The following is a 17,018-nucleotide window of genomic DNA, read 5'->3' as shown; positions in this document are numbered from 1 at the left end:
CAACAAAACCTAAACAAGAAAGCTTTATTGTTTTATTCACTCAGCTACTTATGTCCCTTTCAACCTATTAAAGTCATTGCAGAATTTTAGAAGTCTATATGGATAGATTCATACGATGTCTTGCCAATGCAAGATCCCACTGGTCAGTAGAAGAGATGGAGTAAATGAAGAATAGCACTTATTATTATTCCATATTTCTTTGTTGAGTCGGTGTATTGGAGGAGTTGAATTATAACAGTTTGTGAAAGAAAGTGACTATCACTTTGTCATCCAAAGCATTTCTCTCTTCCTGGTTGTTCTCAGCCAGTACTTGCACTGAAAGTCTGCATGGAAACACATCTGTGTTTATATTCACAGTCTGCTGACATACACAGCCCAGCAACTTAAAGGAAAATATCTAAAATTCTATTCCACTCTTTATATTCTTTGTGACTTTGAATTTATGTTTATTCATATTTCTTCAACATTAAAATTAGAAACTGGTACACTGCCTGTACAAAGTGGTAAATGGCCTAATGTAAGAAACCGCAAGGAAAAAGCATTGTTTTTGATATTTTTACTGACAAGACCTATTTGGAATCATTATTCTACTGGAAAATAAACATACTCAATTCCAAAAGATTGGCAGTGCTGTAAGGCTTAAGAAGTGTGTAAGTTTTTACACTAGGCAGATCTGTGACATTTCCATAGCCTTCTCTGTCAGTTATTAAGGGCTGACAGAGCTGTCTCATCCTGAAACTAAAGCTACCAATTACAGGGAAAGCCAAACATGGACAGTAATTTCTGTCAAATGATTTTTTTGCACCTACATGGCTCCTCATTTGCAGAATTGCTGCCTTTCTTATCATCACTGTTATTTTTTTGTTCCTTGCTTCTTACCTGACAATGAGTCTGTGACAAATTATTGGATCAGAGAAAAATGTGAAGCATTGCAGTGCTGCCACAACGCAGAAGAAAATGCAAAATTTCAGAAACTTTGCAGGTCACATGCAAACTTCTCTCTTCATGTGTCTGCTGCCCCTGCATTCCTCATTGGAAATTCTTACTCCTCAGTATTCTTGAGCTTTATTTTCATTTGGCCACCCTCTTTGTTCCTTAGTATTATCCATCTACTCACCTGCTTACTTTGATCTTTGTTAAGCAGCTTCTCCTCGGAGCCAAACAGGATTATTTACTGTAAGAAAAAAAGAATTGTTTTTTCTTATTATCTGAGCCCTGTTGTTGCTTTGCACAACTGACCTCCTTAAATGTTTTGTTTTACTAAGCACTCATTTTTCTTTTCAGGGAAACTTTCCTCTAAAACATCCAGGTAGGCCTAGCTGAATTAGGAATGTCAGTATTCATTCTAGAAGGAACTACCTGTTTTGCTGAACCTGTCCACTCAAACAGGGGAGTTTCAGGGTATATTAACAACCATGTCCATAGAGTTGTTGATTTGTTTGTTTGTTTTGTTTGGTTTGTTTTTTTTTTTCTGTAGAAGAGGTGTTTTTTTCTGATCCAGATACATAAAAACAATTAGTTTGTGTTTATGTAGGTAAGATTTAAGGATGTTGAAAAATTATATGGAGATAGAAGAAAAGAAGATCACTTTGACTAATTTTAAATCACTGTGTACTGTCACCTGATGTGATAGTGAAATGACAGTGAGGAAAAATTCTGACTCTAAAAGCATGAATAATTTGCAGAATTCTTAAGAAGCTAAGAATACAGGAAGTAAAGAGAGTGCTGTTGGCTGCATTCTCTCTTCTCATCACTCTCACCCTGATTTTTCCTCTGTCTTCAGCTATTCATTATCTAGTCAACAGGTATTGTCAATCTGAGGTGTAGAGAATATTTCTTCTTTATCTCTTGCCTCTGTGACAGTGGGTAAAATGCTTCTCAGTGCAGTGGTGCTTTCTCCCTGCTTATTTGATGTTGCTAGCTCTCTCTCCAAACAATAACACCTGAAAATCTGAATACATTTCAGATTTTAATTTTCATGCTAAAGTGGCAGACATTAAACTTACTGGAAAAAAGTGCAGTGCTCACTGTAATAGTACAATTTAAAAATGCTAACAGCAGCCTGGTGCTGCATTCACGTTCTATCCTTGACCCTTACACTGTTCTGTTTAATTTTCAGAACAAGTCCTAGAAATAAGTGATACCATGGGTGGGGAAGAGTGGGCTTTACTTTTGTTTAGAATAAGCCTTAAAAGAAGAACCAAATGCTGATAATTGAGAATAACATTTATTTCCTGTGATCATTTTCACCAAATGCTGTTTTGAACTGTTGCAAAGTATTTCCTTCAAATGAATCCCTTTTCTGTGACCCAGAAGATTTGCAATTAATGGTGATGGTGACTGCTGCCCTAGTTATGGCTCTGGTTTTTTTTCTAGAGGTAAAATCAGCATCATACAGTTAGAATGTGAACCTGTTCACATATAGCAGTTCATACTAAGGAAGGCATTATCATTTGCATATACAACGAGGCCTGAAAATAGCAAACTGTGCCACAGCTAGGATGGCCTAATGGGGAATATATACAGTAAATCATGTTTTTGTGCCAAGGATTTTCCCATGGGTCTCTGTGAATTGCTCATAAAATAATTTCATTTGCTTCAGTCTGTCTGCTTCACACTGTCCTGCCCTCTCTATATCATTGCTTCACCCAGATTTGTAAAAGACAGAAGTGTGAGCAGTTACAAAGAAACTGGGGAGGAGACCAGGTTCTAAGAATTGAGGAGTTTCACAATTAGGATATGACAACCTACAATAGCTGTGTCCTCCTAAGCACCTCAGTGCCAACACCCTTCCAGGGGTTGTCTCACCTATGATTTCTTGTGATTCTGCTTGACCACATCTTCTGTTCACAACATCTATTAGATATATATTTTCTTACGTGATGTTATGATTTTGCAGCTTCCGTTAAGGGGATACATGCGCATATACTCATAGTGTCATAGAATCTTAGACTCGTTTGAGTTGGAAGAGACCCTTAAAGGACATCAAGTCCTATTCCCCTACAATGAACAGGGATACCTACAGCTAAATTAGGGTGCGTAGAGCCCAGTCCAGCCTGACAAGAGAAGAATGCTCATCTGCATACTCACAGCTACTGTCTGTGCTTCAAAGGTAGCGTGCACATTGAACTTGAGAAATCCTTAATGACAGTATAAGATCTGTGTCTCACAGTACATCACTCATTTCTGAAAGTCTGGAGTGTCTATTTAACACTCTCAGTTTAATTAGTAATGCTTGGTTGTGACCACAGGAATGCAGTACCACCACGAAGGTAAACAAAAGAGAGGATGCATGATACTAGGTTAAACTGATCCTACTGAGTAAGAAACTGCATGGAACAAAGGAAAAGGGAAATGCAAAGAAATCTGCCAAACAAGAACAAAGCTGATACTAAATACACAACAGACACTGTCTTAATGACTGCTTTTAATGAAGAATTTCAGATCAGATAATCCATTCCTTTTCCTCATCTTTCCACTCACCCCACCCCACTCTCCATCACTTTCTGTCCTGCTGCTTTTTCCTCTGTTCCTTGGATTCTTTATTTGTTTTCTACCTGCCTTGACTGAAAATTAGGTTACTACCCTGCTGGACTGTAATTATTGCTGACAAGGAGCACAGTGTGCTGCAATCACAGTGCTTGCAGAGAAGGTCTGTTTTAGCTCAGTGATTTCCTATAGCACATTTTCTTAGGAAGAATGAGGACACAGATAGGCTTGCTTTTTTTTTTTTCTTTTTCCCCTGGATTTTAATCCTGTTCCCATTAAGGTATTTCAGTAATGAGATAGGATGAAGCCTTGCCAGGGAGGTTTTGTTGTTGTTTTTCTTTTGATTTTTTTTTTCTGCTTTTAAGGGTAATCCATTTCACAGATGCAGAATTGGCAGAGCCAAATGAGTGGTTTTGTCCTCTATTGTGGTACCTCCATTTTTTCCTTCCATTGCAGAACTAAAACAACATTTTGCCTGGTGGGTATCAACCTTCTCCTTCCAAGAGGAGCCAATCAGAGCTGGTGATCCCCCTCCAACCACTTCCCCTTTCTCCCATAACAAACTTTTCTCACATGAGAGGGTCCCCTCTCTTGTAAATATGAAATTCAGCCTCACACAAACACAGGAGCACAAAGTGATGTTACCTACTGGACTTTAAATATATATATCTATATATACATACACATACATCTATAGATAAACTTCAGAGATATATTTAGCAAGAACCTGGATGGCCCTTAGTGCTGCTTTTTCTAATTTGTTGGGATATCCATTACTGATGACTTGGAGCCATTTTTGCGTTCCTCCTTCCATTTCATTTTCATCATAAGATTTAACTCCTTATTCAGTACAGTGCAACATGGTCTTTTCTTTGTAAGGGATGATAACATCAGCTTTATTGTTTTTGGAAGGAAGAGATTAAAAAATATATTAAAAAATGCTGGTTCTGCTATTGGAGGTCACACTTGTTCACTGAGATGCCTCAGGGAATTACCTAAAAAACTCATTTCAAGCCGGTAAATAGTGAACACTGAGGAAGAAAAGGAGGAAAACAGGAAATAAAAAATAAAAAAAAAGACAAATCCCCAAAAGATGTTCTTCTAAAATAATTGAGTATAACATCAACAGTTACTGGCAATGTAGAAGAAATAATATGGCCAAAAACCTTCTTGGAGGAAAAGAGTATTTGATTGGGGGGCATTTTTTCTTCTTAGAACAGAAATTGTTTTCTGGTTCAAAAGAAATAACAGAAAGTCAAATGGTAGTTTTTCTTTCCACCAAAATTTCATTATAATTAAAAAATTAAAAAAATTTAAAAAAGGGAACTATTTTATAGATAATTTTTTAATCAGATCAGCATGAAGAATATTTATCAGTTTAAGTTAATCATCCCTTTTTCACAGCAATGCAAAAGAATGTCAAGGGTTAGTCTGACTAACACTGCACCTTTTCCCTTGTTCTTTTGCTGGGACAAACAAGTCTTAAGCATACATTTCTTTTGTTTTGTTTGGTTTATAAGAAGAATTTAATAGCCTGGAACTCATATGCATACTTTTTAGCTTATTTCATCTTTTCTATTACTTTTTTGAATTAGGTCATTTGGAGGCTACAGCTACTACAGCAGGCTTAAACAGCAGTGCAGTATGCTTAAACCTGAAGCAGTTCTTTTTAATATGAATGGCTCTTAGGCATTGTATGTCACTTCTTTAAATAAAGATTTTATAATTTTTATTTATAATTTTTATTGTTATCAAATGGGTTTCAGTCACAAATGTTTATCCATCAAGATGTAGCTCATCTTGAGTTTACGGATCCAAATGTTTTCCTTTATCACAGCAGTTATAAATACACTAGAGCAGTGGCATCTGTAAGCCATTCCAACAAGACCCTGGTAAATGTCCTGCCTGAGCAGCATCAGTGTGTTGTTTCTCAGTTGTCGTCAGTGATTTATCCACTAGTGCTCAGAGAAATCACACCCAGAAGATGTCAAATAAATTAATGTCCCTGGAAACTAGATGACTAAATTACAAACAGAAAAAAATAATGCTAGAAAAACAGGCCTCAAGCACAAGGGACAGATTGACTTTTTATGAGTTCTAGAGACATTGAACATTTCTCTGTCTGCGTAAGTACTTTAAAAAGTGTCCCCGTGTCCTTATTCCTCTAACTACAAGAGTAAAGAATGCTAGAAAAACTAACAAGGGTACAAAAGTATAGAAGTAAGCCTGCGGTTTAAGAGCAATTGTTGTCTCTTTGTAGTTACTAAATTTCTAAATAAAATTCATGCTTTCTTGATGGCACAGTGAAGAGAGGGTTTAGTGTGAGACACTGGGATTATAGCTAGCAGCAAACAATGCATTTTCCTGTTTATTTCAAAGCTTTTGTATTTTCCTGTTTATCTCTGTATATATGTGACAGGAAAAAAAAAATAAAAAGAGGTCAACATTTGTGTCTTCAAATTCAAGCCTGTGAATTCCGGATTTGAGGTTGGGAGACAGCAAATAACTACTTGTGAGGAGTTTCTGCAAAAATAAAGGTGCATGAATAAGAGTAGTGAGATGCTTCAGGTTGTTGTAAGTCTACATGATCTATGACCAGAGGGAAAGCAATTGTGGAGAGAGGGAGTTAGCCTGAACCACTGTGGGTGGCTGAGCATACCTGTTTCTGTCCTGAAAGATTTTGTCCTTAAAGAACAAGCTGAAATCCGTGACATCATATGACTCATTCTGCTGTTAATTCAGGAGCATTTTGAATTTAATAACCATAAGAATTTGCCGTGGTTAAGCTTTAAGTTCTGACTTAGTCCTGGGAATCAGCTCCCAAATGATCCAAACTCTAGTTTGAGTCCAACCACTTTTTCTAAGCCCATTTCGAATTTAATTATCTCATTTTTTTCTTATTCTACCCCTGGAGTTTTTGCTAGATCTCTTAAACATAATAATAAGGTAACAGTTACTATCTAAAGGTACTCTTTTTATTCAAATGTAATTAAATTTTATGGCTCTACTTTATTTTTCATACCACAGCAATTTGTTCTGTTGGAGCAGGTTGATTTTTTCTGAGAGGGAGGAAGGGCTAAAATGAATAGAGATAAAAGAGAAGTTAGAAACTTCATGTTATTTGAAAGTTCTTCGCTCAGATTTAGTGTGATGATAAACTGTTCAATGTTTGCAGTTTATATAAAGCCTTTCAATTAAGCTGGGAGTTCACTGAACACGTTTAGTTTGAAATATACTTTATTCTCCCACTGTATGTTCTGAACTGCTTTATTTCAGTATTTTAAGCCCCTGACAGGCAGATTCCTTTACATGGACTTAAAGAACAAGAGAGGCATCTTGCCATGTGTTGATGCCACAGAGGACAGAGCTGCAAACATTTCCAGCACCAGCTTGCCAGGCAGCCACACATCCCTGCCTTGTATGGTGGTGCCTCTTGGTGCAAAAATAGTATAGGGAACTGCAAAGTATGATGAGGATTTGATACTCAGTCTGTTATGTGGGTACACAGTACTCACTCGCCTATTTTCATCAGCTGCCAGACCTACCATCAGGAGGGAAGGTGTTCCTCCTTCTTGCTTAGGCATGAGTGGCTGCTCTCATCAGCTCATGTTGTTACTGTGTACTGAGATTATACTTAGAAAAAAATGTGTATTTCTATCCATATTTAACTGTGGAGAAGCAGACTGATTGCACTGCAGGGAAAGCTTCCTTGCCAGTCACCGGGGAGATGAGAAAAAGTTATGATGTGAGCATAGATTTCAAGTGGTTTACCAGAAACATCTGTACACTCTGGAGGAGGGAGGAAAACAAATAATTAAAGTATCATTGGCAGCATTTATGGCTTGTCTCAGGAACAGTTTCAAGTGTCAAACCAAGTCTAACTTGAAAACAGACCAGTTAAACTGGAGAAGGCACCTAATGTAAATGCTTCATCACACTATGTTAGGCAGCATTAAATCAGTTGATTAAGAGAGCTAAGACAGTTTCCATAGATCCAGTTTGCTTTATCTGTCACCAGCATGTTGTAGTACAGGGGCTGATGCCAAGATCTCTAACATCCCCACAAACACCCTGAGGCTCCCAGGGCCACATGAAGGTAACATAGGAGGGCTGCACTGAATACCCTGGGATATCATCTGTAGGAGTATGGCAGCTGATGAGTTGAAACATAGCCTTGATCACTTGCTGTGTTTTCTCTCCCCCATTTATTCTCTGATGTTCTTTGCACACAGATAGTTGCCAACAGATGCTGCTGTAATTCAGTGGTGCTGCATGGGTAGAAATTTAGGAATTTAGGACTACAGATGCTCCTGAATATGTGTATAAAATATGTTTACAAGATTCCTAATTAAGTGTATCATTTAATTACAATTTTATGGAGGCAGTCAGCAAGACAAAAGGAAAAAACATTACCAGTTATTCTGATCAAAATGGTAACATAGACTGCCTTAGGAAAGAAAAGACATGAAAAAAGACTGCAGTCTAGGTTGCCTTTCTAGAAGCAGGGGCCCAGGGGCATCTATTGCCATAGGAACAAAAAGAGCAAGGGGATTTACACTTACGTTTCAGAGCAGTCTTAACCAAAAGTTAAATTGTCTTGAAAGAACAGCCCCCCAATGTTCATTCTTATTCTTCATGAATTGTGTATCTTACCAAACAGCCTCAAAGCTTATATATTATATCTATCACTGCGTACATATTCCTAAAGATGTTTATGGACCTGTTAGAAGCACAGATTATATAGCTAAATTTCTGCTACACAGAATTGTGATGTTGTCTAGATGGCTGATTTTTTACTGAGAATTTTTATTCAAGCCATATGCTATAAATAAAGTCTATATAACATACTTAATTCATTCTAGTAATGGGGACATTAAATGTAATGTTACTCTAATTCAGGGATGTTTTTTTCATCTCTAATTTCACCCTGTAAGTATCAGAGGGTTTTTCTTCCATATGATTATTAATACAACTTTTATCGTCACTGAATTTTATCTCACACTTACACACACATACACACACACACACATACACACACACACACACACACACACACACACACACACAGAGTTAATCCTATATAACAAGATTCTCATAAAATGATTGAGTAAGATAATGATCTTGTAGCCACAGGGAAATTTTGAGATCCAAATAATGTGGCTTCAATTTAATTTCTGCTTAAGAATATTACCGTGTTTTCAGTAATGGTATTGTCTTTTAACATTTCAGATCACAGTATTTCGCATGGGATCAGAAGGACACCAGGATATTGATTTAGCTATTCTTACAGCATTACTAAAAGGTAATGGAGTTTCACTTCACAAGGAGTCTGTAACAATCCAAATGGATTAACTCTGTTTCCACTGTGCTGGAACCTGCATTTATTTGACAGCATGTACCCTATCAAGACGGTAAAATTGTACCATGAAATTGAAGTGTACCTACTGCTTTCTACAAATCTAGATCTCTCAGTAATGTTTAAATAGCTACTCTTTCCTTCCTCAATCTTTCTTCACCACCCACAATTGCTGATGTGTCACAAGAAATGTGAGAGGTATCCCTCACAAGTTACTTTAGAAGATTAGCACTCACAAGCAGCTGTTCTAAGAGCTTCTCAGGTTTACATTGTCCAATGGCTAATGGAAAATACAGGTAGAAGTTATCTCCCTAAGACAAAACTGCCATTATTGCAAAATGTTATCTCTAGACACTGTAGAAAGGTATGGAAATGCTGGTATTCCCTTCTGCCTCCACAGACAGAGCTGAGAACTCAGCTATTGGAGTGTTAGCAGTTCTGCTCTTAATCTTCTCAGATGGCTTTCGAAGCCATTCTGTGTTACATTTGTGCTCTTCAAACATTGTCTTACAAAGAATCTTCTGTCGCTAAAATGTTTTCTAATCACAGTTCATCACAGAGGCTAGTCAGGCAACCTTATGCCATTTAGCTCGGCTCCCTTCATGGTATGAAATTATCACATGGTGTGAATACAGAAAAAGGTAAGATTTTTAAAGCTCTGAAGCACACATACTTATCTGATAAGGGTTTATTCACCTAAGCTAGAGCAGGGAGGAGATGCCCATCCATTTATATGGTATTAATGCAGATGGAATTTCCACGTTACAAATATCAGTCACCACAGTAACCTTGGTCTGTCAGCTGTTTTCTGTTATGTAGCACAGGCCATACTGATGTTAAAAACATCAGTAAAAAGCATTCTGAGAATCATTAGGGAGTGCTCTTCAAAAGGTACCTGGGGAAGGTTGTGCTTCCTGAGGCCTTTCAGCAGCATTCATCATGCTGCTGACATCCCCATGCCTGAGTAAAAGGATGCACGTTGCCATGTGTCAGACTTGAATTTCAGTCATAATGAAAAAGTAATAGAAATGCTGACTTTTCATGTGGTAATGGGAACTAATCTTGCTCATCCCAGAGCTGTTTTCTTCTCAGTTTTTTCCTGTGAAGGCTGTAGAAAGTTGTGTAAAAAGAAGAGAGAAGGCCTGAATAACTTTCACCTAGATAGGGGAAAGATTATTTTACCTTTTACACAATTTTTAATCCCATTTGTAAAACTGCACTTCAAACATTTAAATCAAAAGTCTGAATGGGAAGAGTAAATGAGCACTGTCCACCTTGAAGGTATGATTGCAAACTGATAGCTACCACCACAGAAATAAGCTTGAATGACTTTGCTGCAGCAGCTTCTATTTCTTTAGGCTTCCATAGTATCACTTTCTCCTCATTGTTCTTTTTGATCAAGATACCAGCTGTTTGGCCTGCAGGTAACATAACTATATAACCAAGACATGTTGGATGTCTTGACACATAAGCAATATAAATCGAGGTGAAGGAAGGAAAAACAAATTAATTCAAAGCAAGAGACAATACCTGTATCCATCTCCAAATCTGTCTTATCCATCACTGGAAGTATTTTAATTATAGATTTCATTTTTACCCTAACTATAATTTAAACATTCTTTGTTATCCACAAAGTAATGTATATTTCTTTGCCATTTGCTCTTAAGGCGATCAGTCAGTAAAATGACTGCTCTTGATTCCTATTACATGCAGATACAGATTGTAGTAAAAGTGTCATTACACTTTATCTAGGTATATTCTCAATGATTGAATCCCAGCATAGATCCCTGGGAATATTTTACCACCTTGAAAGCAGTCTTCCAGGAAGCTGAAGGAAAATCCTGGCAGGGATTCTTTGGCAATATTTGCACAACCAGCTGTATTAAGTTTGCATTCTGGGTCTGTGACTAATTCTCTCTAATCTGTAGCATTTATTTTGCTAGTGACTGGTCCTTTCTCTTCCTTGGTAAAACCAACATAACAAATAAATCACCTACTGTCTTCATAATAATAATCCAATACGTTTTAGGGAACTTCTGTTATCTCAGAAGGTGCGTGGACATTTATAGGTGATGCTGACACTTCCTTTGATATTTGCCTGACTTGATTTTGTAATCCTCTGATGGCAGCAGCATCTTGTAGTGTAAGTAGTGAAAAAGTCAGTATAACTAAAATTCTCATCTCCCCTTCCCTGCTCCTCAGCACTTTCTGATTATGGAGATACTCAAAGAAGATTATATTTATCAGATTCCACTTGATCATCTTGTTAACATGAGATTTCTGGTCACAGGGAATGAAAGTCCATTAAACTTCTTAATCAATGTGTTCAGAGGTGAAATCTTTTGTCTTTAGGCAATTCAGATGTCCCTGTGTATACCATGTCTTTGTACAAAAGCTGTGTTTCAAACAGAAAGAAATTCTGCTTTGTGGTGAGGATGTCCTTTCTGATTACAAAATCAAGCTAATGGACAGGTGAAGTTTTCATCAAATCAAGGCATCCAAGTTGGCAGTTCTGAGCCATTTGCATATTGATTTACTGTTAAGCAGACTTGAATACTGGACCTGAATTATTTCAAAATTTGTGAGTGTTTAAATTCGGGAATTAAGCTCTTTCACCTTTTCAGAACCATGTGCAAGGGATGCAGAGGAAAGCATGAAACTGGAGAGTGATTATTTGTTTCTTCATCACAGTCTGATGAAGATTTTGCAATTCTTGCTAGCTGTTATGTTCATGGCATACACCAGTTAAATCCTGATCCCACCCTGGTGTGAGAGATTTGTTCAGAGAATAGGAGTAGGACAAAACTGGGAAGCACATAATATCATTTCCTGCTTGCAGCATAAAATATACAACGAGCAAATATTCTTTTTAAATCTGACTCAGGCACACTGCCAAGGCAGGAATTCTCTTGGTCCAGATACTCCACAAACCCCAGACTCTGAACCAAATATGAGAGATTATTTCCTTGTTTGTTTTTGTAAGTCGCTTGTTTAATCTTGTCAGCAGATCTCTCTTTCTTGGAAGTGCACTCCAGTAAGCCAGAGAATGGCATGCAAACTGATTATCAATTTACATTGCATAGATGTCACAACAGCATATGGTTTGTGAATTCCTCCTTTTTTATTTATTTTTTTTTTTTTCATTTGGAAAGACATGAAAATGTGGGAAGTAGATTTCTGGTTGCATGATTTTGTAGCATGTGTATTTATTGATACAACTTAGCTTCTTGTGCTCTCTTGAGCAGTTGGAACTCAAACAGTAGTGGATTTTGTCCTGCTAATTAAGCAGAAAGTGTATGATAGGGAAGTTAAAGGCAGCATATGGAGAGGTGCTGAAATATCGGTGTTGTGAAAGGGCATCAAAGATTCCAGTTCATGAGATTGTTCCAATGTCTGGAACATACCTCTCATAGTTCAGCTTGTGCTCCAAAAGCCTTCTTCTCATTGCAATTGTTAATATTGGAGAAGAGGTGTTCTGTGGTATACTCATGTAACCCTCTGAGATAAGTCTTGTTAGACTAATGCAGAGCTGATGTCTCCAGATGCCTTAAGACTGTGAATAAGTCATGATTCATGTTCACTGAGTAGCCATTATGGGGTCTTGGAAGATTTTCTGATAGTCTGTCAACCGTGAAATCACTGACAAGGAAGGATTAAAGTTACCTCAATCCAGTATGTTACAGAGTTAGGCCAAATGTCTAGTTAGTGCTCCCACAGTTATTCTTGCTATCAGCTTTGTTATTACCAAATGATTTGCTAATCTTTAGGAATGTGCTTGTAGCAAAAGCAGCCCTTTCTCCAAAGAGAAAGATCAGAAGACAATTTAAGACCTGCCGAGATGCAGAGCAGAACGCTAATTTGGATTGCTATATCCTGTAGTCTATTTCTTTACTTCAAATGATGATTCAAAGAGGGCACTGATGTGTTAAAAGCTTTGTAGAAGTAAATCTCCAACAGCCATATCTGCCTATGTAGATGAGTTTTATGCCATTTCAACTTTTCAGATTCGTGACAGCTAAGCATCATGGACTACAGCTAGAGAATCCATCAGAGCTTTTACATTGGTCACAGTGAATTTTGGCTGTTGTATATTGTTCTACATTTCTTCATTAATCTTGGTCTTGCAAAGGCATAGTACTCATTTTCTGGACTGTATCTTAGCTCACCTGGGATGCAGATTCAAGTTTATAGACCCAAGCTTTACCACTCACATATAGAGACTTTTTGGTTCAAAATTTGGAGCAGATCATTTGATGTGAGTGGACTTTTTATCAGAACAATCTGTCTTGGATGGCTGCCTAAGAGGATAGAGTTAACACCTGCAGAAACACCTTTCACGCATCTCTGTTTTCATTTAACATCTCAATATCCTTGCATTTTCTAGCATATAACAGTATTCAGCAAAATCTACATTGAAATAAAATAGGACCAAATCAATCTACTGTATCTCAAATTGAATTTTACCTCCGGGAACACATGAAGACTTCTCTACAGTTGCTCCCATTGTCTAAAGCACTCTTTTGAGGAAGATAACTTTTGCTCAACCAGACATCAGAATTGAGTAAATATTACATAAACATTAGTCATGAATTTACTCAAGTATTGTGTAATGCAATAAATATGCTACAGTAGTTAAAATAATAGAGCAAAATTATGCAAATATTTTTTCCATGAGATAGGAATAAACAAATGTGGGGATAGAAAATGCTTATTTCTGTAATAAACATAATTAACGGCCTAAGAAACAGTTCCAGTATGATCCTCTGTGTGCAATACATAAAACCAGTATGTTATTTACATGATTTTTTTCATTTCCTAAATATTTTTTGGATTTTATTTGAGTGTATTGTAGTGATACTTATGACTAAGATGAATCTTCACAAAATCACTTTTGGGGTTCTTCTTAATTACTCAAATCCATGCTTTGTGTTACCAACTGCAGTCATGAAAATGATTGAAATGAGGCAATGTTTCAAAAGCAGCATTCATGTTCATTCAGTGTTCATGCTATGGTACCTAGAAGAGTTTTGCCTCTGAGATCACACATATACCTGCTTGCTTTCTAGTCTCCCAGAATTTTTAATAACAAGCATTTTCCAAATAAAATGAAATAAAATAAAAAATAATAATTTTAAAAAAGCAATTCTGGTGAATGGCTGCCCCATGTCTCATGCCAGTTCTGCTTTCAATTGCACCAGAGAGCCCTGTGCACATCCTATAATTGGTTTCTTCCTAGAGCATGAATCAATCCAGGAGTGCTAAGTTCCTCAGCTTAGGGGGCTGAGGAAGGCTCCCTGCTGAGGATCACAAGGTTCAGCTGTAGTCTTTGTGATTTGGCTTCAGCTTTGGCTGAACTGGGTACACTGTAAGGAGCCACTTTGATCCAAAATAGTTTCTAAGCCAGAAGGATCCCTGACTACCCAGGCCATAATCTGCAGTCAGTTTAGCAAAGTCAGGATGTGAAACTCTCCCATCTTAGGCGCAAAAGTAGTTCCAGTTGGTAGAATCACCATCACTGCCCCAGAGTTTGGGGTTTACCTGTGTGCCTCTTCCACTACTTTTCAGAGACCATGCCTGAGACCCTGCCAAGGTGCTCCCTTCTTGTTCAGGCATGCAGACAGGCAGGTGGAGATCCAAGGATGTCTTGAGGGGTATTGCTGCTTGCTTTGAAGAGAGCTCTGTTCTTAATATATGTTACTATACCCAATTGGGCTATTTTACCCCTTTTATTTATTTGTTTGTTTGTTTAGTAAAACTGTAGAGGCGTCTTTGCCTCTCCCAGGGGCAAATATTTTATTTTTGAATGCTGTATGTTACTTGCATAAGAAACTTAGAATGGTTTGGATATCATTGACGTCACCCATAAGAGATTTTGACTGTGCCATAATATAAAGCAACAAGAAGTTTTGTCTATACCAAAGGATGTTCTTGTCCCTTCTTAGTCACAGAAAAAGTGTTTTACTGTCTTCTCTCTTCTTCTTCTCTTCATTTTTATCTATCTTTCTTCTCTTGCATCACCTGCCTTCCTGTCAGAGCACATTTCTGTAATAACATGCAAATGATCTATGTATCAAATAGTTCCTTCAAGTATTGCAAAGTATTTAGCAAAGTGAACTGACAGAAAAGTTCTGAGTCAGGAAATTAAAGTGTAGGCTAAGCTTCCCTAGGATCTGCTGAACTGATCTTACACTGAAGATTTTAGCGGCTGACACATAATGCTGTATATTTTCTATGCCTCTAATTTCAGTCCTCTTTCAGCTGGAAAACTGCATGATTTTGAATAGTACTGAAATGAGAACAGAACTGCTTTGAAGTGATGAAAAGCTCTTGTTTGTCCTCTCTCCATGCGGACCATTTATCAGCATAATGTAATGAAGGCAAGAAAAAGGTGGAGGTGTTGCACCTTTAAAAAATGGGCCTGTATACTATCATCTAAACTCTGTAAGCCTGTAGGTAGTCAAAATGGAAGGGTGGGCCTCTTATTTATTCAGTTGATCAGTTCACTCAGGCCAGCTCTCACTGTGACACTGAAACACAAATACTGCTTTACTATTACAAATCATTTAATAACCTTGAAATCCTTAGCGAGACATTAAAAAAGCACAGCAGGCCAGGAAAGTCCCACAGTGTCCATTGAAACTGAAGGGAAAATATGCTCTCCATCCACAAAGAACTCCAAGCCCATCTGCATAGACTCCTATTTATTTGTTATATGTTATACCTAGACAGAGCTCTATTGAGTGTGTTTGGCTTTTTTACATGAATATGATTTGGGTGAAGGGAAATTTATCCCACCAGGATTCTAAGGTACAAATTGAGGAGGAGTTCCTATCCATGTACAGGCAGGGATGCATAAAATGAGGTGCATAAATTGCATGTTTATTTATGGTTCAGCCTGTGTGAGTTTAACTTTTTTGTAACTGCTGTATGTGTATGTGTGCATGTCTGCACACGTGTGTGGGTGTGTGTATGTGTGTTTTTCTGGTCAAAAAAAGAAAATCTTCTCTTAGAAGCCTTCGGACCATGTCTGTCAGATGTAAAGAGCAGTATGGCATTTGAAAGGAGGACCTTCAGGTAAAGTGGTAAAATGTAACTCCAACTGAAACACTGCTTTAAGAATTCTTTTCTTCATCATTCCTATTAGTAGAGTAGAAATAAAAGCAACACAAAACAATTAATATATTGCTATACCAGGTCAGTATCCATCCTGGCTTATTCTCTGGCTTCCTATCCAAGGGGAGGAAAACCAGTTCACTAAACCACAAGTGTAATTCTTAAAGAGATTGTGAGGAACTTATTGACATTTATGAGACAATCTAAAAGCCATAGATTTAGGTGTGCAAATAGGGATTTTATTCCAGAGATAATGGAAGGTTTGGCTTTGTTTTAATGAGATTAGAAGTGACATGGACATCTGTGAGATTTCTGATTAAGAGAAATTACCAAGATGGCATGTTGACTGTGTCTAAAGTATGTCTTGTTTCTTTTGTCTCCTCCTCTCCTCCCCACACTTCCCAGGAGCTAACGCATCTGCTCCCGACCAGCTGAGCCTGGCCTTAGCCTGGAACAGAGTAGACATCGCTCGCAGTCAAATCTTTATTTATGGGCAGCAGTGGCCGGTACAGTATATACATGCAGCATCTACGGAAAACACCTTAAATCTTAAATAACATTCAATTCATTCTTATCATTGTAGTGCTTTTAAGACAATTAAAATTTTGTTCAGTCGTGTTCCCAGTCAAACACAAAGTTCCCAGTCACAGCAAGAGTCAGGCTAAACTACAGACATTTTAATGTCCTCATTCAAGGCAATGGTGACGCCTGACAATGCCTCAGAACTGAGACCACATCCTCAATAGAATGGGAAACAGCACATTGATACTTTCAAGAAACTATTCTGCTAGCTGAGAAAAGCAAGTATCTATTAACAGTCATGTTAAAATATCGGGCTGTAAATTAAAATTTCTGCTCTTCATCCTATATTCTTTCACTCAAAAATACTGAAGCTGATGATGAGCAGGCATCAAAGTGACGCTGCAAGCATGTGATAGGCCATCACTGGAATGTGAGTGCTGGGCAGTGACGTTACTTCAGGAGATCTGTGGCTGCTGAGACAATGCTGATATTATGCCATCTGCACTGGCCTGCCTGCATCTCAGCTGCCCTCTCTCAT

General features: G+C 37.7%; 1 protein-coding gene across 1 annotated transcript in view; it reads left to right on the top strand.

Moving 5' to 3' along the window:
* The window catches only part of LOC136054268 (transient receptor potential cation channel subfamily M member 3), a 412,018-nt gene that overhangs the window by 339,309 nt on the left and 55,691 nt on the right, over positions 1-17,018 (top strand). The window contains exons 9-10 of the mRNA XM_065745453.1: positions 8,719-8,791; positions 16,364-16,464. Of these exons, the coding sequence (XP_065601525.1) occupies positions 8,719-8,791; positions 16,364-16,464 (174 nt within the window). The remainder of the gene's footprint in view (positions 1-8,718; positions 8,792-16,363; positions 16,465-17,018) is intronic.

Source organism: Cyrtonyx montezumae, unplaced genomic scaffold (genome assembly GCF_038088225.1).
Source record: "Cyrtonyx montezumae isolate F1298 unplaced genomic scaffold, pur_monq_1.0 scaffold_36, whole genome shotgun sequence".
Classification (NCBI taxonomy): domain Eukaryota; kingdom Metazoa; phylum Chordata; class Aves; order Galliformes; family Odontophoridae; genus Cyrtonyx; species Cyrtonyx montezumae.
The sequence above is the reverse complement of the archived record's forward strand: the minus strand, read 5'-3'. Positions and strand labels throughout refer to the sequence as shown.